The sequence below is a fragment of the Chiroxiphia lanceolata genome, chromosome 1, assembly GCF_009829145.1.
Source record: "Chiroxiphia lanceolata isolate bChiLan1 chromosome 1, bChiLan1.pri, whole genome shotgun sequence".
In the NCBI taxonomy this organism is placed as follows: Eukaryota; Metazoa; Chordata; class Aves; order Passeriformes; family Pipridae; genus Chiroxiphia; species Chiroxiphia lanceolata.
The window spans coordinates 138,170,018-138,194,712 of record NC_045637.1 but is presented as its reverse complement, the minus strand read 5'-3'; the positions used below and the strand labels follow the sequence as shown (position 1 = coordinate 138,194,712).

Sequence of the window (24,695 nt, the reverse complement as noted above, 5' to 3'; positions counted from 1 at the left end):
CAGTGTAGCTGAGGCCTCAAGTGGGTGTTGTGTTCACTCCTTGATGGCAATTTCCACATTCACCACCCCAAGCAATAATTCCCTGTGCGTACAGCACTGCCTTACTGCCTACTAGTGACTGTGCAGGGTCACTGGTTACTTGTATAACCATGGTCTGGGTCTAAATTCAGCCAGATACAGAGAATGTGCTGCTGTAGCCCCTCGCCTGAAGAAGCAGCACTGGGAGCAGTGCCAGAGCCATTGGGGACCCTGCCTGCTCATGGGGAATGTCAAACTAACAGTTTAAGAACAAAATATGCTATGCCCATCATTTAGCTTGAGCTTGCATTTTGGCTGTGTACCGTAAAAGAGGAGTGTGGTATCAGGCCTGCTGGTGCTCCCTGTGTGTGCTGTCTGTTGTGTGGGGAACCTGGTAACAAGCTACGGTATCAGATGAGGTGAGTTCCCTTCAGAGCAAGGGAGTCGTGTACTCAGCATGTGAGGAAGTAGAAAACAGACCAGGCTCCGGAGCCACCAGTCACTGCTACTTCACAGTGGCTGGAAGAGAACTGGCTTCACTCCGGTGGTTCAGTGTGGGCACTCTGAACATGCCTAACACTTCACTTTGGCTTTGGAGCCACCCAGCCTGTCCTGGGCTCATCTCAACCCCACTCTGAAGCTCCCATGCTCTGCAAGCACCAGGGCCTTTGCTGCTATGGCAGCCGAGGGGATGGCACTCGGCAGGATCCTGCTGGGACGAGACTGTGTGTTGTGTCTGTGAGGTATATGCTAATGTTTACATTCTCTAGTTATTTGCCTGCGTGGGATGCACCATCTGAGGGCACAGCCTTGAAACAACACTTACAAGAAACTTCCCTTTTCACAAGGGGTAACAAAGAACACTTAAAGATGGAAAAGAAGATACCTCAGTCAGTCAAAGGTTTTTCTCTCCTTGCTGGTTTTCTAACTGGGAGTTCCAGCAATGAGCTTTATTTTCCCTGGATTAAGCCATCCATAATTAATAATTTTAAAATTAAAGTCAGTTTTTCTCCTGATGGCTTAATGCTCTCAGGCAAACACCTTAGCAACTAATTGAGACCAGCTGAAAATACAAATACAAATATATAAGCATGCAGCCCTTTATTTTTGTAAAGATCTTTGCTTATCATAGTTCTGTATATTACATTATGGTGTTATACAAATAAATTTATTTACAAAATCATGAGCTATGGAAGTTTCTCACTCTTTTCCTATTTAACTGATATCCATCTTTTTCAACCCTTCCCCATATATATTTTTAAGCATGCATAAAAATTAACTTTGGTGTGGTAAAACTACTACTCTATGTGCCCAGCCACATACAGTATTTCTTTATTTATAGATATTTATAGATATATACAAAAGTTTGCCAGTATACAGAACAGTACTGAAGTGTACATTTTAAAATCCACAATGCAATGCATTAATGGGCTACCAGGACTCAGTAAAATAAAACTGAAGGAAAAAGGGTGGATTTAGCTAAGAAAAAAGTAATCAGCAACTATATGTGTAAAAGAATTTATTTTTTCCTTGGCTGGCAAATTCTTAAATATAATCTGAATGGCAGTGCAATAGTTTAAGTTGCCTCATACACACATAAGACCAGTCTTCTTTTGTTTCTTGTGTAGAGGTTTACTGTCCAGCATACTACTTTCAAATGTACATTACAATAGTATCAAAATGTTTTGGCAAAAAGATCTGGAAAGGAACCATGACATTTGTTGACAAAAATAGAAATCTGTAACAAAGCTAAATAACACCAAAATAAAAGAAAAATATTTTAGTTTCAGTTTTACAATTGAATATAATCACACTTTAGTATATCTCTGTTCACTTCTAGACCCCATAATGAAAAATAGCTTTATACAAAACAACTTACTAAATTTTTAACCATACAATTCCCCATGCTCAGTACACCGCTGTGCACACGCAGTCAAGTTCACTCACACACCTTCGCACTTTTTGTAAGAGGTGCTGCCTATAGGAAGAAAATGCTCTTTTATCACTACAACAGCAACAGTTTTCCAAAAAGCTTCACTCTAATCTAGTGTAGTAATTCATATTTAGCATGTGATTAGTATTAAGCCTCCAGCAATACAGTTAAATGGTTACATTCCCTGGTTAAAATATTGGCTGCAGAAAATGAACAAAAAGCCTTGGTGACCTGGCAGGTGTGCCGTGCTTAGCCTTTAGGAGGGCTCCTTGACCGTGGATGGCGCGGACTTGCCGGCATTTCCATTCTGTGCCTTGTAGCTGTTGAAACTAGGTGTGTGGATTGTCCTGATGCTCTTCATACCTTGGTTCAGTGAAGGGGGGGAGAGAGAGGAGGGGGGGGAGGTAGAGGAGGAAGGAGGGGGTGGCCGGCCGTTTTGAGTCTGTAGTGAGAAGGAGAGATGGTGACCTTTCCCTGGGTAAGTGGGGCTCTGAAACTTGGAGGAGCCGTTAGAGACAGAGGGGATGAGGGAGGTAGAGTAAGTTATGCGACCTGACTGAGGACCGAGAAGGTTGGAGGAAGGAATGGAGGTTTTAGTAGGTGGATTAAGAGGGTTAGAGCTGTCACCGCTAGAAGCAGGTGCTGAGCTGCTTTTCCCAGAAGTGGGAGAAAAGGCTGGGATCTTAGAAGCAGGTAGGGTAGGGGAAGTAGCCTTACAGTCCCCACCAGCTTTCTTAGCACTTCCATTAGCCTGCAAATAAAGATGGCAGGAGACAGTTTGTCAGAAAGCCAGTAACATGATAAACCAACAGGACCTGGGAAAACAGCCCTACAGAGAATCAGAATTAACAGTTCAAGGCCTGAGCTACGTCTTGCAGCCGTGGACTGGACCTGGTAGAAAACCCAAAGTGCCCAACGAAAAGTGCATAGAGAGAGTGAAAGCCAGCAGAGCTTTGTGAGAAGGCGTGATCTATGGGTTACAGACCAGTCACTACGAGGGCCATGCTGGGTTATTAACGTGTGAATAGACATGTCCGGCTGGAGAGTTAATGTGCACCTACTGCCACCTCTACACCAACAGGTTAGTGTCCAAGGCTTCCTGTAAAGACACTCTGAATAGAAGCATTCCCAGTTCTCTTAAGGAACCACCACATTTACAAAATAGAAAGTAAACACGTAGTTGACATCTTAAAATTACAGCTGAATATCACAGTTAAAAGGAAAAAAAGCCCAAACCAAACAAACCAAACCAAACAAACAAAAGAGAAAAATAAAAAAGCAGCAGGTGTTTTATTGCAGACATGCATGCACAAGCATGGTGAAAAGATCAGTACTGTCATGCCCCCAGGATCCAGGACGTCCAGTTAGACCTCAGGCATCCGATATTTGGTATAATCTCAGTCAGTTACTGGAGTTTAAATAAACAAACAACACGAAATGTCCATCCAAACACCGGGTTTAGGGTAAAACTACCTGTCTGTATTGGCGTGGATCCTGCAGCTTGTGCTGTTTGCTGGATTTCTCCATGCTTCCTTGTCTAGTTTTTGAAGTCATGGGGACTGGCATCCGGCTTGTCTGGGAGGCAGCGCTGGAGCCCTGCGGAAATGAGTGGAGGGGCAGGGAGGGGAGACAAGGAGAAGGTGTGATCAGTACCACGGTGCTCCAAGAGAGGACTGCACACCATGCGCCAAAAAAAAAAGCCACAGTACTACATGCAGGGAAAGTTCAGGAGCTTCACACCGCAGGTGTTAATTTCCAGAATCAAATGGAGAAAACTGCTCAGCTACTGATCAGCCTGGATTTCGTGTCAGTGACGCTTGTCATTTCACACAGCAGATTATTCGGCCCAGCTCCCCTGCATTTGCCCATCACCAATCAGCAGCAGAGATTAAAAAAATCCCCAAAACCACTGGTCTATTAGCTGTTAGACACCTTGTGGGGAGCCCAAACAAGCCACCTGAAAGGAAGCAAACAAATCACAAGACCCTCTTGTTTAATGGTGATTATTGCAGATTTTAGAAAGCAGCTGGAGGTTTGATTTCTTGGACTAAGGTACCTTACGTGAAGTGGCTGGGATGGACGCAGGGGGCTCTACGCCAGCAAGGTTCTCATCCAGCACTACACGCTCTCGGGATGGGGTCTCTGGTACTATCTGGGCAGAGAAGGGGACAGTGCTTCCCTCAGAGGTGTATGTGTTTTCAGGGATAGGTTTTGGACTCATTTCACTGATGGTGTTTTCCAGCTGCTTTATAGTCTGCTCAAGGCTGTCTAGTGTCCTGTATGTACTCTGTCGAATTTCATCAGTCCTAGATAGGGGCACTGCAGCTCCGGAGGGTCCCTCTTGCTTCCCAGAAGGACTTTTGTCACTCTCCTCAGGCTGAGACCTAGTGATTTCAAATCTCTTCGCTTCCTTGTGCTGCTTCAGGGTCCCATCTTCCTCCTCTTCTTCATAGACCACAACCTGTAAGGTCTTCTTCCCAGTCTTGGTTCCTGTCCGTATTGCCTGTGTCAGAGCAGCCAGCTGCTTTTTAGGGAATTTAAACTTGAATTTTTTCTTAGAATCCTGCCTGCTTCCAAACTGATCAGCAGAGTCTGAGTTTGCTTCTATGTTTAGCCCATAGATCTGACGGTATTTGTTCAAATTTGTCTTTGTGTTTTCCTCTTCTGCAGGAGGTCTGCTTTCTGCAGAGTCAGACTGAAGGTTAAACAGGTACTGCTCTTGGAGACTGTGAGCTGCTGAATGCTCTGCAGTTGCTTTTCTGTCATTAACTACTGGTGACTCTTCCTTCTGGCTCTCAGAGACTTCATGTGTTTCATTGTCTTCCTCCTCTTCTTCCTCTTCTATCTTTTCATCTGTCATCATTTTTTCCAGCTCCTCATCACATTCCTCAAAAATTGTAGAAAGCCGCTTATACGCTGACCTGATATCCATTGGTTCATCAAAAATGATGATGACAGGTTTTTTGTCCAGACACACCACTGGCTCTTCGCTGTCTGTGTTCTCTGGGATACCTTTCTCTGATGCCACGTCCTTCCTTGCGTCGATGTTCACTGTTTGCACATCTCCTCCTTTCCGGCTGACTATATCGTGAACTTCTCCACTTGAGAGGACCTGCACAGCTGTTTTGGTAATCATGAAGGCAATGTTTTCTGTGGGTGGGCTATCTTCACTTGGAGAAGTAGCTGGAGAGTCTATCTCTTCAATGCTGTTCAAACTATTACTTCTGGACACTTTGGGTCTTAGCACAACCTGATTGTAGTTCACCGCAGAACCTTCTTGCTCCTGCGAGGCAGGTTGAGGCCCTGTGGCCTCCTGGGTGTGCCTCACGAGAGGGGCAACGCTGCTGACAGGGATGTGCTTGCCTGTGCTCTGCAAGGCTTCACCCTGTGGCAGGCCCTGGTGAGCATCTCTTGAGAGTCTGTAGTTTGGCTTTTGTTTTCCAGTTTCGAGAGCTGGAATATGGGATCCTGAAATATCTTGAGCCCCTCTTCGTCTGTCATCCTCTGGCAAACTGACACCAGACAGGTTTGTGCTCTTATTCTGAAGGTTTTTGTTAGAATAGTCTGTACTGTCTACAAACAAACCCTTGCTAAAGGTAGGACTGTCATTCATTGAAAAGCCAATTTTACTGTCAGCTGAACTGGATGAATCAGAACCCAATTCTTCTTCAGTTTTCCCTTCCCTCTTCTCTTTAGGATGATCACTATCTGTGGGAGATCCTGTTGTAGCCCCATACACCTAAGGGGGAAAGTTGGATTACTTAGTTATTCAGGGCTTTTTACCTTTACAGGACTTTTTTTTTTCCCCCAAAATTAATCTCAAGGGAAGTGCAGACCTCGTGAACTCACCACTCCATTTACAGCTGCAGAGACATGTCTGAAGTTGTCATCTGATTTCTGTCTCTCATCAGGGCAAAATTCCAAATTCTGGCAGAACAGTGCATGATGTTCCTGCTTTGTGCTATGCATGTGGTCAGGATGGGATGTTACCTTGTTTTAACAAGGCCTCCAGAATATGCAAAAGCACACTAATTACCTTATTTCCAACTCAGTGCTACCTTGACCTGTTCACCTTACAGCTAAAAAAAAATCCCAGGTTTTTATAAGATTCAAGTTGAAAAGATTCACAGTATCCGATTACATTCTGCTGGGACACATCAAAGAAAGCCTGATGTGGAAAGGCTGACAGCAGGGGGCTATGGCTTGCTCACTCTCCAGAGAGCCAAACACGAGAGTCTGGCTCACCTTGAAAGAAAGTTTTATACCGGTAAAAGCTGATTTTCAAGTTACATTTTGCTGCTTCTAATGTTGCTCACACCTGAGCAGCACTGCTCCGTCACAGTTAATATCATCACAGGCTGAGCAAATTCCTTGCTGCAGCTTAAAGGTATTCCTTCAAAATGATCAGTGGCACCCTGCAGTGCCTGTGGAAGTGCAGAATGAAACACTGAACTATATTCGTTTATACCAGAACTCCAAACACCACACAAAGAGGTCATCCACTGGCTCAAAAGTAGTATATTCCCAGCAAAGCAAATTTAAGGGGACATTTTTCTTTATTTTCAAGTGAGGACCCCTGAAGATGCTGTTTCATAATACCAGGCTTTTCTCTGGGGCTTGGTTTAAGTGCTAGTGACAGCTTAGGATAAACACCAATCATCAGGGTGAGGGAATGACCTGAGGAGAGACACCATGCCTATGAAAGAGCACGAGAAATCTACAGTCAAAAGACAACTCACCAGCAATGAAATTAACTTGGCCTCAAGTGCCTGAAGACAGTGAACCAAAAGCGATACTGCTGACATTGCTTGACACTAGAAGCTGACTCCTAACACACCAGAAGACAGATTATACTTATATAAGCATCAAGATGTACAGAACTGTCAGGAGCATTGCTCTCCCAACTGAGACGAATGAGTGATGGTACAGAAATCACCAGGTTGGCTATTGCATGCACTCCCCATGCATTCTGAGGGACACCAGGTGTAGTTTCTACACCTTGTGATATTTTCTTATATACTGTCTGAGGATTTTACACAGAAAAACTTTACACACAATCAAAACACAGCAGCGAGAAAGTCAGCAACAGACCAGAATCACAGTTCACCTCTACAAAGGCTTGTTCAGCAGTAACAGGGCTGAACAGCTGCTCCATGGATACCTTGACATCCCTCATATTTCTAAATAAGGAGGAGCTGTCATGCAAATCAGCACAGGCAGTGGTTCATCAATGGGCAGGCTGACACTGTCTGCACTTCATGCTGAGAGCCTGCATTGGAACAAAACACCAGGGCTTGTGATCCCCAGCTTGCTAAGTGGTGCCTCCCAGTCCTATCACATGCCAGACCCTCCTAGAATTAGGCCAAGTCACTTAATGGCACTTGTTGCCTATGGATATGCTGACTGTATCTTTTTTAGCAAATTCCTCTTCTTGTTCCAAGCCTCAGTGCAACATCTTGTGGTGTCACTGTACAATACATCTCATTTTAGGAACTGCTGCCTTTCTACTACAAAACTAAAACTGCAACTAAGTTCATTTCCTCTATGAGTTTATCATGACCATAATGCTCCATATTTAAAGTCAATAAACACTCTGTATGTCAGATTACAAAAACAGATCTCATTAGCCTTAATTTCCTGGACTCTGTGTTATTCAAATAAATAGCAGCTTATGGCAACTACTTGGCAGCACCTTTCAAAGAAATGTTTATGTTACAGGATGTGCAGTGTCCTGAGTGGTTACCCAGAATTTCATGTAACAATATGATCTTTTCATTCACTCTCCAGTAGTAATGAGGATGAATTCACACCTTTTTTTTTATCTGTAATGCCGTCATACACTCCTCAACAAAGCAATTTTTCCCTCATACCCATGGACCTAATTTACCCTCCCCCAGCCAGGTGTTTGCAGCTTTAGAGCAGAACTGCTGTTTGGGCAGCTCCAAGCCAAGTCCTTCAGTGCAATGCCCTGACCTTACACACAAAGTGCACGACAAAGTTGAAATGCTGTGCTGAAGAGCTGTGTGTCCTCCTCCTCTGTACCCCTCATCACTGCAAAGTGGCATTTGGCTGACAAGTTGTCATGCCTGCATGACCCCCTAAACCCAGCCAGTGACACAGCTTTCACGGAAAAACCAAGGGCAGAAATATTTGTCCTTTTCTTATCCTGCTCATTTGCTGCCCGCTAAGACCAATCAACTCAATTGCCAACTCCAGTGCAGACACAGCTGTGAAATTCACCCCAGCTTGGCTACAGCCCCAGATACGTGGCACCTCCTTCTGAGTCCCACAACTGAAGAGTGAATTTTGGGCACTAACTTTTAGCATAAGGGCAAATTCTGCTTATCCACCTTGACTCTGTCAACCAATAAACTGAATGGGATTCCTGGATATCTAATAATTATTCCTGGGACCAACAAATGAAATAAAATACACCAGAAGTTCTCTAAATTGGCTCTAGAGACTGAGAGGAACCATTTATTACCCTCTAGGAGAATCAAGCTTAGGAGAGATCTTCACCATCCACTACCAGAACAGTACAGGATGGATGTTCTAAGAAGAACATCTCTTTGGAAGAAACTGATGGATCCTCTTTTAATTTTGATTTTACAGAATCATAAAACTTCATGCAACCACTGTATAATTGCTGATGAGACACATAATGTAGTTTATTGTAATGTTCCATGTGAGAGTTTCTGAACCATACTGAGACAAAAGGAAGGAAGCCACTGGGCAGTGGTGGGTGGGTGTTAAAAAGAACAGGATGTGAGATATAAGATTAGTTTTGAAGGAAAGAAGGTTATGCCAAGACCGGGTGGCATGTTTACAATTGCTACTTGTTACCTTCTTTTCCTTGTGATGCATTAAAGTCCCAGGCCTTATGTCTTTAACATGTGTGTCATTTCTGGACTGTTCAGCATGACTGTTTGAGTTTATATCCATAAAAGAGCACTTCTGGAAAGCCTAGGAAATAAATACTGCAGGTTATCAGGAGACCAAGAATTTTTACACAGAAACATCTGGAGATGACTGACTACAAAGGGAGCATTTTTTTTAATAGTCACAGGTCAATAATGTTATCTACAAGCTTGTGAAATAATAGATACTTTAGACTATCAGCCTAAGAGAACCAGGGCATCTGCTCTGGTCTGCCAAGACCACACTCTAACATCATGCCAACCTCAGTGCTCCCTGTAAGGAGGATGAGATTGATTTCTGATTTTGCAGATGGGGAGATGAAGGCACACCAAGGTGTTACAGACTATCCAAATTTAAGTAGGAAGCCCATGACAAACTTTGGCTTGTGACAGTACCTATTTCCTAGTGGCTGGTAGTCATGCAAGACTTACATAACTCCACTTCTCCCCACACAAGCTGTTATTAAAACTTCAGCCATGGAGATGTGTCTTTTCCACAGTCTTCATTAATGCACCAGACGGTGACAGTCCCAAACATATGGACATTGTGGACCACTGGCCTTCCACCATGTGTACCCCAAGGCAAGGCCTGGACTTTTTATCCCTTTATCTCGCTATCCTCCCTCCATTTCCTTTGGGTTTCTCTATGCAGTTGGCTCCTAGATCTAGAGGAGCAAAACTATCACTGCCACTATCACTGTGCAGTGCTGGCTGCAAATGTGCATCCCTGGAATTTCTGCAGGTCTCTACTCGCATAGCACACCTTCAGTGAGATGTACAGGCAGGACATCTCTGCCAGCCAAAGCGAAGAGGGAGAAGTGTTTACAGGAGTCAGACACACCATGACGTGCAGAAAGATTTTATTTTTATACCATGTATTAGGGAAATTATTTAATTCCTGGTAACTCATGAAATGAAGAGCCCTGATTACAATTAGAATCAGGCCTGTTCTTTAAAGACTGTAATCCTAATATGTATTGCATGTTTATGCAAATCATAAAAGAAAGAATAATTAAAAAAATACAGTGAAAAAATCAGGATGTAGAGTTTCTTCTGTTTTTTCCACCACATCCCAACTGTGTTTATAGACCAGAGTACCTAAGATGACATGAAACTAATAGAAAAAATAGTGTTGCTCCTCATAATATAGGATATGGACTTTTCCCCACAAATAGCTTACCTTTGAGTTTCTCTGTGCAGTTGGCTCCTAGATCTGGAGGAGCAAAACTATCACTGCCACTATCACTGTGCAGTGCTGGCTGCAAATGTGCATTCCTGGATAGCTTACCTATTTGTGTGACCAGTGAGGTAGGTTTGAGTCAGGCATCCTCAAAGTCCTTCAGGCTTCAAGTGACAAAGAAGCCACTATTTCCCATTGATAATCTGTTAATTTATCTACTTTGCTCTGAAATATCTGTAACAATCTCCAAATACATTTTGTGCTACAGCAGCTGCTTATTATTATGTCTTTTTCTGCTATATTAAAAATCTTCACATTGTACTCTTCCAAACCTTCATATTCTTAACAGTCTTTTCAAATGAGGGACACACGGATACTTAGATATGGGTGCAGCAGCCCAGTGTTGATCTCACTGATCCTGTACACAGAGATGAAAATACTCTCTGTTCTCACATCTACATCTAAAGCAGACATAATTTTGTAGCAACAGCACTGACCTGGGAGCTCCTGTCAACTTGTTACTGCAAATCCTGGGTTTTTTTCAAGACATTGTCCAGGCAGTTGTGGCCTGGGCTATATGCTGTTGTTCTTCATGCAGACTTTATAGTCCACATGACCATTAAGTGATTGCTATCATAACTTTAAATGTATTTCTAGGCTCTTGATGAAAGTACAGAGTGACACTGGGCCAGTAGCTGATCCCCACAGGACTTGCCTATAAACACCTGCACCAAGGGCAGCGCTTTCAAACCCAGTCAACTCAATTGTCCTATGACAGGGTTTTTTTTTCTGGTATACTCTGAGGTATGATATTTTTATCAGAATGTTGTATCATGTTTGATCAAAAATGTGTATAGGTATACAATTCAGTTTAAGCAGTTAAACCTGTTACCTGATCAAAGAGTGTTGTTTGCTTTGATAGATCTATGCTCCACTGCATTGTATTTACTGCATAACTGTTTATATCTGTCCTTTAGCTCTTCACTGATTGAATCTCATACATAATTTTCCATTTTTTCTAACTGTGACTGATATCAAACTAATAAGCCTGTAGCTCCTAGATCAAGAAATTTGCCCTTTCTAAAACACGGTACTCTGTTAACCTTCTAAAATATACCTGGTATTTGGTATCACTTTAAAATGAGTATTTCTAATCCCCAAAACTATCATTTAAACACACAGCCCCCTGCTGAGCAACCACGCCTATTTCTCCTCCTTGGCTCCTCTCAGCCCCCCTTTCCAGACCTTGATCTCCACTTTACTGTCACCAGTTGCAAGGCAGACAGGCTGCTTTCCCAGAGACAGGAGATGACGTGACAGTTTCCCTGTCCCCAGCTCTGCTGTCACTCTGGTCATTAGCAGTTGGTCCCTGCAAAGCAGCTGTCTGAAGCACTGGTGGGTGAGAACAGAGCAAAGGGGCAGGGTGCACCCATCAGACATAACAGTTACTGCTTAATGCCCATGTCTCCTGTGCTGCAAGTGCTCCCTGGGCAGCACCAAACCCACCTTTTGGCAGGTGGACAGCAGGAATCATCTCATGCCGTGACAGTGCTGTGAAACACACTGTCAGAAGTTATAGCTAGTTAAGCTGACCCACATCTCCTTTCCTCATGTGGGCATGGAAGAGGACAGCAGGTGCCCCTGGGAAGCTGGAGCTCACTGATGGCAGCTGGAATAGTTGGCTTTTACAGCAGCATGGCCATCACTGAAGTAAACTGGCCTATGTGATGTTAAGTGAAGGACCAGCAAGAGAGCACTACTTCTATGCCACTAGCAGAGTAATGTACCAGTTACACGATGGGGAACAGGCAATGTCCCAGTGCTCAAACACTCCAGGAAACTGTGCTCACTGTTCTGTGCTCACAGAACAAGTGAGCACAGCCCACCAGAAGCAGAGCCCACATTCTCTGTTCCCACTGAAGTTAACAAAGCTCTCAGCACTTTGCCAGTCTGGTACTAGGTGAGCAATACTAGGCCAGGGACAATGACACCAAATGCACACCAATATTTTACTTGTCCCATCTACCTTTGCAGGCTTCTCCAGTGGCAGCTAGTACATTCTCGATCACTCTCTCAGCTTCAGACCTCTTGAACAAAATTTGGGTGGTGCTTCCAAAAAGTGTACCACTCAGTGCAACAATGTGGGACTGGGTGAGACTGGTAGACCTACTTCCCTTCATGTTCTGAGCTAGAAATAGTGCTGAGGCCCTAGAAATTATACCAGGCACAGGTGTCTTCATGTGCAACCCAAAAGGCATACCTGTAATTCAGCCATTATTTTATCTCCTTCCTCTTCCTCTTCATCTTTTGCAGCTGATGCTATAGCATGTCCTGTGCTCCGAGACAATGCCTGATCCTCTTTAGGGGCTTTGGATTGTGCTATTTGCCCAGCATCCTCACTGCATTCCTACAAGTGGATAAGAAAGCACAGACAGATGATATAGTTGAGCCCTCCTGATGCAAAGCAAACACTGAAAATTCAACACTACTGCAACTCCCCTATTGCAACGTCCCTCTTCCTGCTACTTCATCAGTTCAAAAGCAACCAATATCGCTGATGATGTTGCATGTTCACAGATTAAAAAGCTTCCTAACTTGGACTTCCCTCCACTTCCTTCAGAGAACAGAGCAGATGGGGAAAAGAAGCCCAAAGAAACTAATTTGCGACATTTCTGTAACAACACTGAAATCTGAGCTGATGGTCCCCACCTGTCTAAAGATGCTTTTTTTTTTTATTTTTAATCTTCTTACCACTCTAAAGGAAAACAGCCTGTAACTTGCCTTCTACATTGCTAGGAAATATGAGCAGCAAGACTCCTGTAAACAGAACTGGTCAAATCCTACTTGTTCATTTGGCCTAAGAGAAGTGTATCCTGGTAAGCAGTCTCAGTAGCTCTCCAGGACATAGCTCTGTCTCAACATTATTTCATAGGCCCAAGCCTGTGGCCTGTCTCTCTGCCAACCACTCATCAACAGTCTGACTGCCTAGAGTATGAATCATCAAACCTTGACAGCAGCAGCCTCTTTTCTGGCTGTATAGACAACATCTCCCGATCTTGTTGTGGTTAATCCTGACCCGGGCAGGTAACTGCGCCGTGGAGGTGGAGGAGGTGGAGACTTGGTCAGCTTGTCATTATCCTGTTCTCCATCAGGAAGTTCTTCTGCAGGAACAGAGCAGCACAAAGTAAGCATAGGTGAAGGAGAGGAAAACAGTATTTGCATATCTGCCTCAACTGGAAAGGCATTTATTTTTACTTTATTTACTATTATTCCAGGAATGCACAGTTTTGCCCTTGAATTACCATATAAGAGCCCTATATACATTTGTCTTACCCAAGAAGATTCAAATATCACACACAAAGGCTGAGCAGAACCAGCCCTTGCTATCTGAGGAGAGTCTTCCAAGAGAAGACCAGTTTCTGAAACTGGCATTCCCCCTGACTATGCTTCCCCACCAGCTGCCACTTCCTCCTCCCCACTGTCTCTGGACAGCACTTTTTTCAGAAGCAGCATTACCCTGCTCGTGACCTGCCCCTGTATGTTCCTGCTCACAGGCATAATACATGGCAAAAGCTACTGTTTTCACACTGCCATTTACAATGTTCATTTACAACAGCAAAAGAATGACCTTTCTGCAGCTACTCAGTGTTATATAAACAGCTGGAATAAATACAATCCAGAAAGATAAAACCTCCAGCTTTTGGGATTACCCAGCTGTTTAGGGCTAAGTGTTCCCTCTGGGCAAGTAATTGCCCAACTGCACACTCCTGGGGCTGTGTCAGGCTCCTCCAATGCTCCAGCTGGCCACTGGGGCTGGACAGAGCCCTTGTCTGACCCAGCCTCATCTTTGTTCCCTTCTTGGCTCAAATGTTCTTTGAAGCTGCTTAAGCTTAATGAAATGTTCTGTTGTATTATATCCCTCCCTGGTTATCTGGCACTCACTTGCAGGATTGCAGGAATTTCCAGATGCACTTTACATTTGACCACTTCCTTGGTCAATACACACCACTTAGTTTTTAATTACATCAGATGTAGTCCTACCAGTCCAAAGCAAGATCTGCTGCTGTAAAAGATGCTGTTTAGCAGACTATGATGTAGGACCTTTGCAAATCCTTGTGCTCCTTTTAATAGGCATGACCCATTACTCTCAAACTGGTAGTGGTTCTGACTGCAAGAATGTCCAAGTTTTTCTCCCACTTAATGAGAGTAAGACTGGATGAGAGACATGGAAGACACAAAGAGAGCATTATTCCTACCATCTCATTCACATCTCTGAGACATCCATCTCCATCTTCAAAATGAGAGATAAAAAGGAGGAATACAGGCAAAAGAAGTTGTCAGTGAGTGTGGCACGTGCACAGGTTATTGAGGCTAATTCCCTTCACATCCCTTACCTGGAGTCACTACAGAGAGGTGGTGATGGGGTTTGCTCACAGTCAGTACAGTGACACTGGGCAAGACGTAAAATAGAAATCCATCTTTGAAGCTTTATTTACTAAAAATTATATTTCTCCAAGATAAATGGGAAGGAAAAAAACTTTGGAGGAAAAAAATTGAGTGAAAGACCTTATTCTGATACTTTCCCCCCGCCCCATGGCTGAGTTCTGGCATATTTAAAGAAGGAGGAGTAATTGAATAAGTTCAACTCACTGAGCCTGAGATTGCCCATGAACAAACCCTACCCTTTATGGAACCCTATCTTTGGTGCCAAAGTGCTCAGCACTTCTGTGAACAAAATGGGAGTTGTTTGTTGCCAGCTGTTTCACTAAACTGCAGCATTCTTCAACAGGCACAGATAGACTGGAATTAATTTCTTCCACCATACAGACTTCTACTTGTACCAAAATAAATCAAAAAGATTTCAAAATAGTAATGCCTGCCTAGAGACAGTCAGATAAACTGTCTTTAATGAAAAAGTGCTACTGATCACTCAGCGCTTGCAAAAATCAGGGCATTCTCATATATGAAGGCACAAAGAGAGATGAAGGAGCCCAATTTCTAATGTACATGCTAGAAATATTCCCCAAATTTTTCACTGAACAATGTTGATACAAAGATGTGTTAGAGTCAAGACACTAAAGAAATATTTACAGCCCTCTGAAAGACTGTGCAAAGTGTGTAATTTTACTTTACTTTGTGCTTTGCAGAGCAAAAAAAAGGTTTTCTTCATTGGGAGAGGTTCTGTGTGGAGAATGGCTGAGACAACATAATCTGGCAACATGATCTATCTGGGTTCTGCAGTTGAGCTAAAGGAGGGCTCTGCTAATTTATGGCCAAAGTTTCTTATGTATTATATTGGTAAATAGGTGGTCTGTCTTTTTTTATAGTGCTCAGTTTTCTAATCTACAGCAGACTGATATTGAACTTTTCATCCTGAATCACAGAAGAGCTGAGTGGTATGTGAGATATTTAATCAGATATTAAGGAAAAGTTTTGCTGTTCCTGTATGCATGTTACTATTACAGGATTCATTATGCACAACAGAAGGCAAATGTCTCAATCTCATCAAATTTCTTCTTAAATCTGCTGGTTGCACACTGTGCAAAACTGTATTCTAGAAGTGGATTAGTTAACTATGCAAGTTACAAAACTTCTCAGTTACTGTGCCTTGCACTTTTTAAGATGTCACAGCTCACTGCACCCATATGGTACTTTTTTGCACTTTTTCTATTTATGCCACACATTATACAAGCTAATTGTGTTGAAAGCCAGTAACCTCACTGAATGGTGCCAGAATTCTAAAATTATTTTGGGAGGTTCAACAGAATTTATTTTAAACATGTATGTTGTGAAACATCCAAGAAGCCACAACTTGGCAGTGTCAAGGGTGCACCCAGAACAAAATGCTGGATCTGAAAACACTCCTCCCAAATTCTACATGAATTTGTCCACGCAAACCCCAGGGCATTGTTTTCCAGCTATTTATAAGGTTGGCATGCCAACACCTTGAGTGCAGCATGCAGCTCTGACCTCCACAGCTCCAGAAGGACACAGTGGAGTTAGAGAAGGACAACAGAATCTAGCCCGGGGAGGGAGCAGCTGGCCTGGACGGAGGGACCAGAAAAGCTTCAAGTTTGCAGTCTGAAGTCTGTGGGGCAGGCTGTGAGCTCCAGGATATGATAAAGGTTTATCCACTGCCTCCATGATTTCATGATTTTATAAAGGGAATGCAGAGCTGTTTTTTGCCAAATTGCAGAATATCAGAACTATGGGGAGCTTGGTGAAACCGGTACATGATCCGTTTAAAACGGATGAAGGAAAGCTCCTTCACAAGACAGAGAGCTTGCTGCCACAGCTGTGGGGATGCAAATTGTATAAGCAGGTATAGAGGAATTACTGTGTCAAAGTTTCATAATGGATATGAAAAGGAGGAGATATTCCCTCTAAAATCAGTTGCTGGGTTACTGGGAGACTACTAGCAGACTGCAGAAGGCAGCTCCCCACAGACAGTATCTCCCATTGCCTCTGTCAGAGACAGACGTAGTAGTAGAGCTAGATGTAGTATTGCTTAAGTAGCTGGATAAGAATTTTACAGCTGATTCATGTTTGGCTAATGGGATAAATCTAGCATTTGTCTGAGGCATCTTCTTTGCTCCTTGAATTGTGAAGAAATTCAGACATGGATTTGTATGTTAAATTGTGAACGAAATAGGACTGGAAGGACATCCCATCACCTTGGCTACCACAGAGTAGCTCTACTTATTCTTGATCAATGCTAGTCTAAGCCATTCTCTCCAATCACAGGGACCTTGCATCCTCCTCATTGCCTCATGCAGTCCTTTTCGTTATGAGTTTTTTTCCTAAAACCTAACCTGGATCTTCCTGCTTGCAACTGCCAAATTTTACTGCTGTTCTACCTACACATAGCAAGTTATTCTTGCTTTTAAAAGCAGATTTTTGTGTATTCAGAGATTGCTTTGTCCTTCCCTGACATCACAAAAATCTGTAAATTGAAACCATTCTAGAAAGTCAGAAAAATAACCTCTCTTTTCCAGATATGCAATTCTTTAGTGCCATTTACCCTAGAAAACCTTACCTGAGACTTCTAGCTTTTCTGCTGCATCCCCTTTAGGCAGGGCTGCTGGCTGAGGAGGCATCTCCAGATTAGGAATTGACTTCATTATATTGGCCTGGGCCTCTTCTAAGAGCTTTTCAAATTCCTTTCCATTATAGTGATCAAGGTTTTGTCTTTTTTCTTCCCACTTCTTTTCAGCTTTCTAAACAAAACCAGTAAAGCATCTGTTTATTTCTCTGACTTCCATTTTGATCACTTATTTAAAAATAAAAACCATTTGTAAACATTATAGGTCAATATGGATAGTTTCTTTCTGTTCTAGTCAGCAACTAGAGGAAATACATTAACACTAACTGCACACTGGTTCTGACATCCATTGTGCTAGATATGGCACAAACACACAGTGGCCACTGCTCACTAAAGGAACAGAGGCCTTACACTGGTGATTAAAGTGCAAGAGTGCATGTCTGCAGTAAGACACAACAGTTCACCTGTGGGTTTTCTCAATATCTCTGTGTGAAACCAATGGAACTTCACACTCTTTCACTTTTACTTCTCCATAATACGGAATATGGAGATTTAAAAAGTGAATGAAATCCACGGATGCAAGTGTTGCCAGAGAATTACATACTATTGCTCAAAACTAAGGTATTCTAAAATAGAAATCTAATTTTTTTTTTTCTAAATAGAGGCAATTTAAAAACCAGAGTTATTCATTTTGGTTACATGTAATTTTCCTGTTGCATTTAAAATCACAGAATAGTTTGAGTTGTAAGGGACCTCTACAAGTCTTCTAGTCCCTCTGCAATGAGCAGGGACAAAATCAGAGGGTATCTTCAGAAGTATCGTGTAGTTAGGGGTTAGGCACATAAATCCCCAGAATGCATTTGAAAAATCCCACCTGCAGCCTCAAGAGCGAGATAGGGAACTCAGACCCAAAGAGAGGACAACTGGTTGAGTAGAATACACCGTACCTCAATTGATACAGCTCGGTTTCTGGTACTTGCACTGTGAATTTCCTCAATGAAAAGACTTTGCATGGTGGTGCCATTGACAGAGACCTGTGCTGCTGGTGTGGCTTGTGTGGGCTGGGATCCTGTTGTGGGCTCTTGCAGGGGGGCTGGCGGGGTGGCTGAGAGGTGACCTGGCACACCTTCGCTGTGAGTGCCTGCAGTGGGTGAGCCCTGGGCATGGTTGACCAGGGCTGATGAGTGCTGAGACTGATGGATGACAACTGGCGAGCTCTGCACGTGATGGACAGTCATTGTTGAGAAGGGGATGACTTCTGACTTGACTGATGACACCTGGGACTCTGATGTGACTGCTGTGAGATTTTGCTGTGCATGTCCCTGGGCAGGCTTGTGCTCCTCCTGGTTTTTCAGAGTGTCAGCTGCAGTGGACTTTTCCATAGCTGAGGATTGCACGGCTTGGGATGGATCCACACCCCTCAGCAGTCCTTCTGTAACATGTCTGCCCAGCCAAATTGAACACAACAGTGTGGCACACAGTTAACATACAGGTGAGTCGTGAACAGTACATAACAATAAATTCTTGCAAGGAAAACGCGCCTATATCAAAATGACCAAACTGGTGGGTTTTCTTCCTGATGCTCTCAGAAACGTGATTTTACAGTTTTCTCTCAGAGTCAGGGGCTCAGAATTTTGAAGAGACCAGTCTTAATTTGGATAGTTCTGCCTTTTAAAACGTTTACAAACCTTTACTGTTATACTGGCACTTTTTGACCAAACCATGAGTTACAGTGGGTTGATTTTTAGAATAGAAAATAGAGAATAAAGAACAGAAATCAGTTGACTTAAATGCTGTACACTGTATCTAGTTAAATGAGATGTTCCTGGACTATTGGCACAGAAAGGTGAAGTTACACATAATGTGAAGTAGTAGTCTGGCACATTGCCAAAACAGAGCCTTCAAATGAAGGTTCTGTATCAAATGATACTCCACAAAGGTCTTCTCTGTCAACAGTGTAGGGTAGGATGAGCTGAGGATGTAAAGAGGCAACTATTTCTGGCATCTAGCTGTGAAATGAGTGAGCTTCCGAGTGTAGAGAACCATCAAATGCCATCAGTTTTTCCATTACTAAAACAGTCTTTATGAAGCTTAGTATGTAATTTTGCTACAAAAAATGACTTTCCGTAAAACCTTGGCATGCATAACTTATTGTTCTATTTTTCTTTCCAAGCAGGACAAGACAGGAAATAACTGTAGTAATTTTTAAGAAAAGGAAACTAATGTGAAAGGATATAGATGTTTATCTGCATGGAAAAAATAAGTAATGGCTCTTAGAAGACCTGTTACATAACCCATTTGATCCATCTGCCACTACTGGCAAATCCATTTTACATATGCTCCAGGATACATGGAAACGATGACAACCCCTACATTCTCTAGAATAACGGTAGTGACAATAGTCTCAGGATTTACATTTTCTTGTAACTGATGTAAAATTGAGACCACCACCACAGACAGTTTTGAGCAGGAATTAAATTCAATGCCTACTGAGTCATATATATCAGCAGTCATTTACTGCTCATATATTGTGACAAACACAGCTAAACACTGGCACTTAGTGGACATAAGTTTTATCTAATATTTCAACTTTCTCACATGCATCTTCCTTATAAAGACGAGAATAAAGAATTTGCATTAATTCAGAAGCGTGTTGTAAATAATTTCTTTCTTTTAGAAGGTTTAGGATACCTTTACCCCTTAGATTCTTTTCTTGTTTAATTGCTTACTGTTACATTTTAGGGGATGTACGTTTCAGTGTCGGAGAATATTTCAGTTAGTTTAAAAAGCTGTAAATGCCTAGAGTTAATTAGCTCACATATGGGACTGTTGCACTCTGTAAGTTTTCTCATCCAAGTACTTCCCAAACCTGGAAGTGCTGAGTCAAGAGGGAACTAGTTTCAATTGTAAGATTTCAATGACTGAGGCTGTTGGTCAGAACAGAAACATTGCACAGAGCACAGGAAAGGCTAATTTGATATCCCTTGAGAGGGCTCTAGGAATAATTTATAAATACTGCAAGCAAGCTGAATTTCTCAGAATTGCCTGAGGAGAGGGAGAGGACACAAACCCAAAAGCTGTTCCAGCCTTGCTTGAGGAAATTCCTTAGGTATGAAGGAAAAAAAAAACCCCTTACCTCCTGAGTATGGTAAGGATATCGGTCATGCTGCGCACACGTTTCAGCAAGCTGTCTAGCTTGTGTGGCTCTTCCTTTAGGAACCTCACAGCTTCTACCTCAATTCGGAGGATCGCACGCATTTTATTCTGCAATGTTGGGAACTCTCCTGCAAAGAAAAGAACTGTGAAGCCGAAGAGGGAATGATAAAAGCCCTGGGGAGTAATGGATGATTGGGTGAATGTCAATCAGTCAAGCATCTACCTCTCTCCAGGGGCCGTGCAGGAAGCTCCCTAATCCCAACACTAAATCTTTTCAGAAGTGAAACTTAATGCCCCCAGATCAAAGGCAAAACTGGTCTCATCCACTGGTTAAAAGAAAAGAAACACAAGTAAAAAGGAAAAGTACATACCTTTCAGAGTAGCAACAGCTTCTCCCACTTGACGCAAAAGAAAGGCTCCATCTTCAACATCTTTCAGTGTAACTGTCTTGCTGGAAGTAGCAGAATCCTTCTTCAGGTCTTCAACAAATGCCTCCAACTCACTGCCAAAAGAAAAAGTGGACATAACATTTAAGCAAGACTTTCGGATTACAAGCAAATATATGTAAACAAATGGAGTAAATTGAGCCAGAAACCTCAACTGTGGCATCTTTAAATCTGACAAACACAGTCTAAAAAACCAGGACCTCCCCTGAACAAGGGGAGGTGAGAATGCTGGACACTCACAGCATAGGAACAGGCTTGTAACTAGCCCAAGTCATTGGTTTCTCTGACAGGCTGCAGATGTGCAGAGCACACTGACCTCAGGGCAGCTGTGCTACAAAGGGCAGGTGGGGTGGTAGAACACATCAAACAGCCAGCCCTCTGGGGATGCAAACCCTTGAAGGGTATAACACTCTTACCACTACATCCAGTACTGGTTTGCACCTTGTGTTTTCTCATTGCCGAGGACACACAAAGGAATGGCCAACAGTTGAGCAACGACCCAAAACCTGGCACCAAAGGCCCCTTTGTGCAACCCTGTTTATCTGCCAGGTCCGGGTAGACAGGATACAAGATCCTGTTTCTATGAATAGTCTGACTGAAACAGCAAGTGAGCATTGTGTGCAGCTCTCGCTCAGCACCTCCATTTAAGAATGAGTCACTTCAGATTTTTTTTCCATCCACTGCCATGCTATGCTTCCTCCAGCTCCATCCAGTGCTCCCTCATCACCTTTTCCAATATTTTTCCCCATGCTTCCATACTTAATATAAAATTTTGCAATCCTTCAGACACAAAAACTCTGCTTTTGCTTGAGGAGGAGCCACTTCTTTCCATTCAAGGTTGAAACAACTGGAGTTTCCACACAGATACTTAAAATTTTCTCAACAAAAACTCCCTGAGATGCATGATGTGCAACTAGACAAACACCCATGCAAATACCTCAAAAAGATTATCTTTTGAATATTCTAAGAGAAATTCGCCTCTATTTAGATACCAGGAATAGTCTAGGAAGCAGTTTAATTGCATATTAAAAACAATGCAAAGGAAACTCTGAGCTGACAAATTGGCTACTCGCTTTAACCTAATCTTGGGCCTTATTTTTCACATCCACTCAGGTATTGGGTTTGCAATTGCTGTAAGAGAACCAAGGTATGAGCTGATTGTCTGAAAAGGGGTAGGAGAAGCCTGCCCCCTGTACCAACTGCAAGTCTTGCATTTCCACATATTTCCCTTGCGCCAGCACTGCCACAGAAAACCAGCCATTTCCCAGACCCATCTCAGTGACATGGGGAAGAAAAGTAGGTGGCCAGTAATGAGATAAAAAGGAGAAAATTCCTTACAGTACTACTCCACATGTAGGTCAATTTAAATTGGGAGCACAGTCACATGGAACAATACATGAAATTACAATAGTACTTCTGATACACAGAGAAACAGAAGTAGTATCAGGATCTGAACAGTAAGTGCAAGAGCAGAGAGTTAATTTCAATAGAACGACTAACTTTAGAAACTATAAAATAATTTTGAATTAAGAATCATAAGTTGATTCTGAACAGATCACAAATAAGAGGAAGTAAATGACCCTGTTCCCACTTTAAGACCACTTCTCCCTAAGACTGCCTTGAGAAAGCTGGGAGAGTGCTGATTCCACAGCACAAGCAGACTGGCAGGAAACAACCCCCTGGACCACACGATGGCAGCAAGGGAACGTTTCTAAGGCTATTTTTCCAGTGGAAGAGGCTGCAATAATGCAGATATCTGCTGTCTCTGTCTGCCTTTGCAATAAAAGGAACAGACACTCTAGGAAGAAGCTGGAAAAAGAATCTGGCTTTCTGTCACTCACTACAATGCAAAGGCTCCTGCTCTGCAGAACACTGCTTAGTCATACATCCTCTCTAGCCTTAATGCCCTGATAGTGGCATTTGGGCTAGGCAGTGCTGCTCTGGGAATCATGGGGTATCCTCCATCCCTTTCCTAGATCAGCACTGGAAAGGCAGCTTCTCAGATATTGCCATCCACCACACAACAAAAAGGTAAAAAAAGAAGCTTAGAATTGTTCATGTGTGGAAAGGAGAGAAAGGAAAACACAGAGCAATATTACAATGTTTTGGTTGGTTTATGCTTGCTGGAAACATGGGATTACAAAAAAGACTTCCAGGTAGCTGACAGTGGCTCACCATCTCCTTTGTTCTTTGAGCAGAAATGGAAGGGTCATCATAAACTCCTTTGATTCCATACAGTGATAATATCAAACAAGACAACAGGTCCTGAAATTACACAGGGGATACAGTATATTACACTGCTTCGTGTTGTAACTGCAAGGGAAAAGAAACTTCATCCCCCAGGACCCAAAGTCTGAAACAGACCCAGCGTCTCCAGCATTTCTTTTCTGTAACTAGGGAAACAGCTTTGCTTTATAGACTGACCTGACCAAATTAAGAAGACATGCACATTAATGCAGTTTTAGAAAGCTAATGTAAAAGAAATTATTTTTTCTGCATCTATGTTCTATGCAGGGGAGCCAAGGCAAACTCCTATGCTGAGATCTTTCTCTAGGCAAAAAAAGCATCAGAGGATCTGCCTCAGATTGCAGTATCAGTAGAGCAGGTTACAAAACAAACTGACAAAATTAATAGTAACAAATCACCCAGACCAGATGGTATTTGCCCCGGAGTTCAATAGCAACTTGAGATTGAAACAGTTGAACTATTAATGTTAAACATCTAACTTCTTGATTAAAATTGCTTTGGTACCAGATCAGTGGAAAGCAGAATAGATGAAGCAAATGTTTTAAAATGGTATGGTGCTTTTGAGGGAACTGTACTCTGGTGAGACTGACACTTAGACTGGTGTAATTGATAGATATCAAAATAAAGAATGAACAATATAAAATTAATGGAACAATAGATAAATATGCTATGAAAGGCAGGAATTAATGTGGTTTGTGTAAAAAGAAGGTAACTCTCACAAATCCACAAAGTAACAACAAAAGCATGGGGACAAGCTATAGCCCAAAAGGCTTCCAGCAAGGTATTTCAGCAAAAGCTTTCAAGAATGCAAAGTTGCCATGGGACAAGAGAGGAAATTCTCTCATGGATAAAGTACTGGAAATAAAGAGAAGGGATCAATGAACAGCTTACTCAATGAATGTACTTTGCTGGTGGGTTCCATAGAGATCACTGCTAGGCTGATGCTTTTTAACATATTATAATTTAAAAAAATCTTAAATATTATAGATATTAAATTATCTTAAATCAGATATTATTCAGGGCAATGAAAATAAAAGGGGACTGCAGAGGACTCCAGATAGACCATCTGACACTAACTGACCAGGAAACCACCAAAGATTAACTCCTAGTAAATGGAAAGTAATACTCATGAGGAAAGGAAAAATAAAACCAAAATGAACCCTACCTAAACCAAATAATCTCCCAAAACCCTAAGGTTTATATCATTCATTGCGAGATGTTGGATTTTTAACGTAAAGCTCATGTGGAACAAGAGGACAGGAAGGTCACACCACACCACTGCACAAAGTCAAGGTGTGCCTGCATCTGACACAGCTGTTTCAGGGCTCTCCTGTGTCCCCATTCCCATGTCACTCGTGCCAAAAGGCATGACTGGGGAAAAAGGGAGTGGAAAGGGGGGGGGTGTCTCTAACATCATGAGGGTGAATATTCTGCCGTCCATGATTTAAGAGTTTGGGGGTTGATTGACAGATGAAAGATTCAAAAACAAACAAAAAAAGATCCTTTATACCCAAAAAAAGGATTACTCTGTAGAATTCACTGCACCTAGATGCTGTACACAACAAAGTTTACAAAAATTTTAAAAAATTCATAAGTCCATGAAAAGTAAGCAATCCACACAGAGCTCTTTTGCATAGGAAGATACTGTCTCTGACTTGGAAAATCACAGAATCACAGAATTCTGAGGGTTGGAAGGGACCTCTAGAGATCATCCAGTACAAACCGTCTGCCAAGGCAGGGTCACCTAGAGCAGTTT

At 42.5% G+C, this 24,695-nt stretch overlaps 1 protein-coding gene across 22 annotated transcripts in view; it reads right to left on the bottom strand.

The window, feature by feature from the left end:
- Positions 1 to 1,629: 1,629 nt before the first annotated feature.
- KIAA1217 (KIAA1217 ortholog) overlaps positions 1,630 to 24,695 on the bottom strand; it is a 338,228-nt gene continuing 315,162 nt past the window's right edge. For 13 of the 22 annotated variants that reach the window (XM_032700657.1, XM_032700632.1, XM_032700623.1 and 10 more), the window contains 10 exons: positions 20,618 to 20,748; positions 20,227 to 20,374; positions 18,038 to 18,533; positions 17,085 to 17,265; positions 13,055 to 13,209; positions 12,309 to 12,455; positions 8,795 to 8,914; positions 4,008 to 5,690; positions 3,425 to 3,547; positions 1,630 to 2,702 (listed from right to left, as the gene is read on the bottom strand). In XM_032700657.1, the coding sequence (XP_032556548.1) occupies positions 2,208 to 2,702; positions 3,425 to 3,547; positions 4,008 to 5,690; positions 8,795 to 8,914; positions 12,309 to 12,455; positions 13,055 to 13,209; positions 17,085 to 17,265; positions 18,038 to 18,533; positions 20,227 to 20,374; positions 20,618 to 20,748 (3,679 nt within the window). In that variant the 3' untranslated portion in view covers positions 1,630 to 2,207. Of the gene's footprint in view, positions 3,548 to 4,007; positions 5,691 to 8,794; positions 8,915 to 12,308; positions 12,456 to 13,054; positions 13,210 to 17,084; positions 17,266 to 18,037; positions 18,534 to 20,226; positions 20,375 to 20,617; positions 20,749 to 24,695 lie in introns of all 22 variants that reach the window. The other 9 variants (XM_032700746.1, XM_032700758.1, XR_004359376.1 and 6 more) reach the window with 8 other exon arrangements.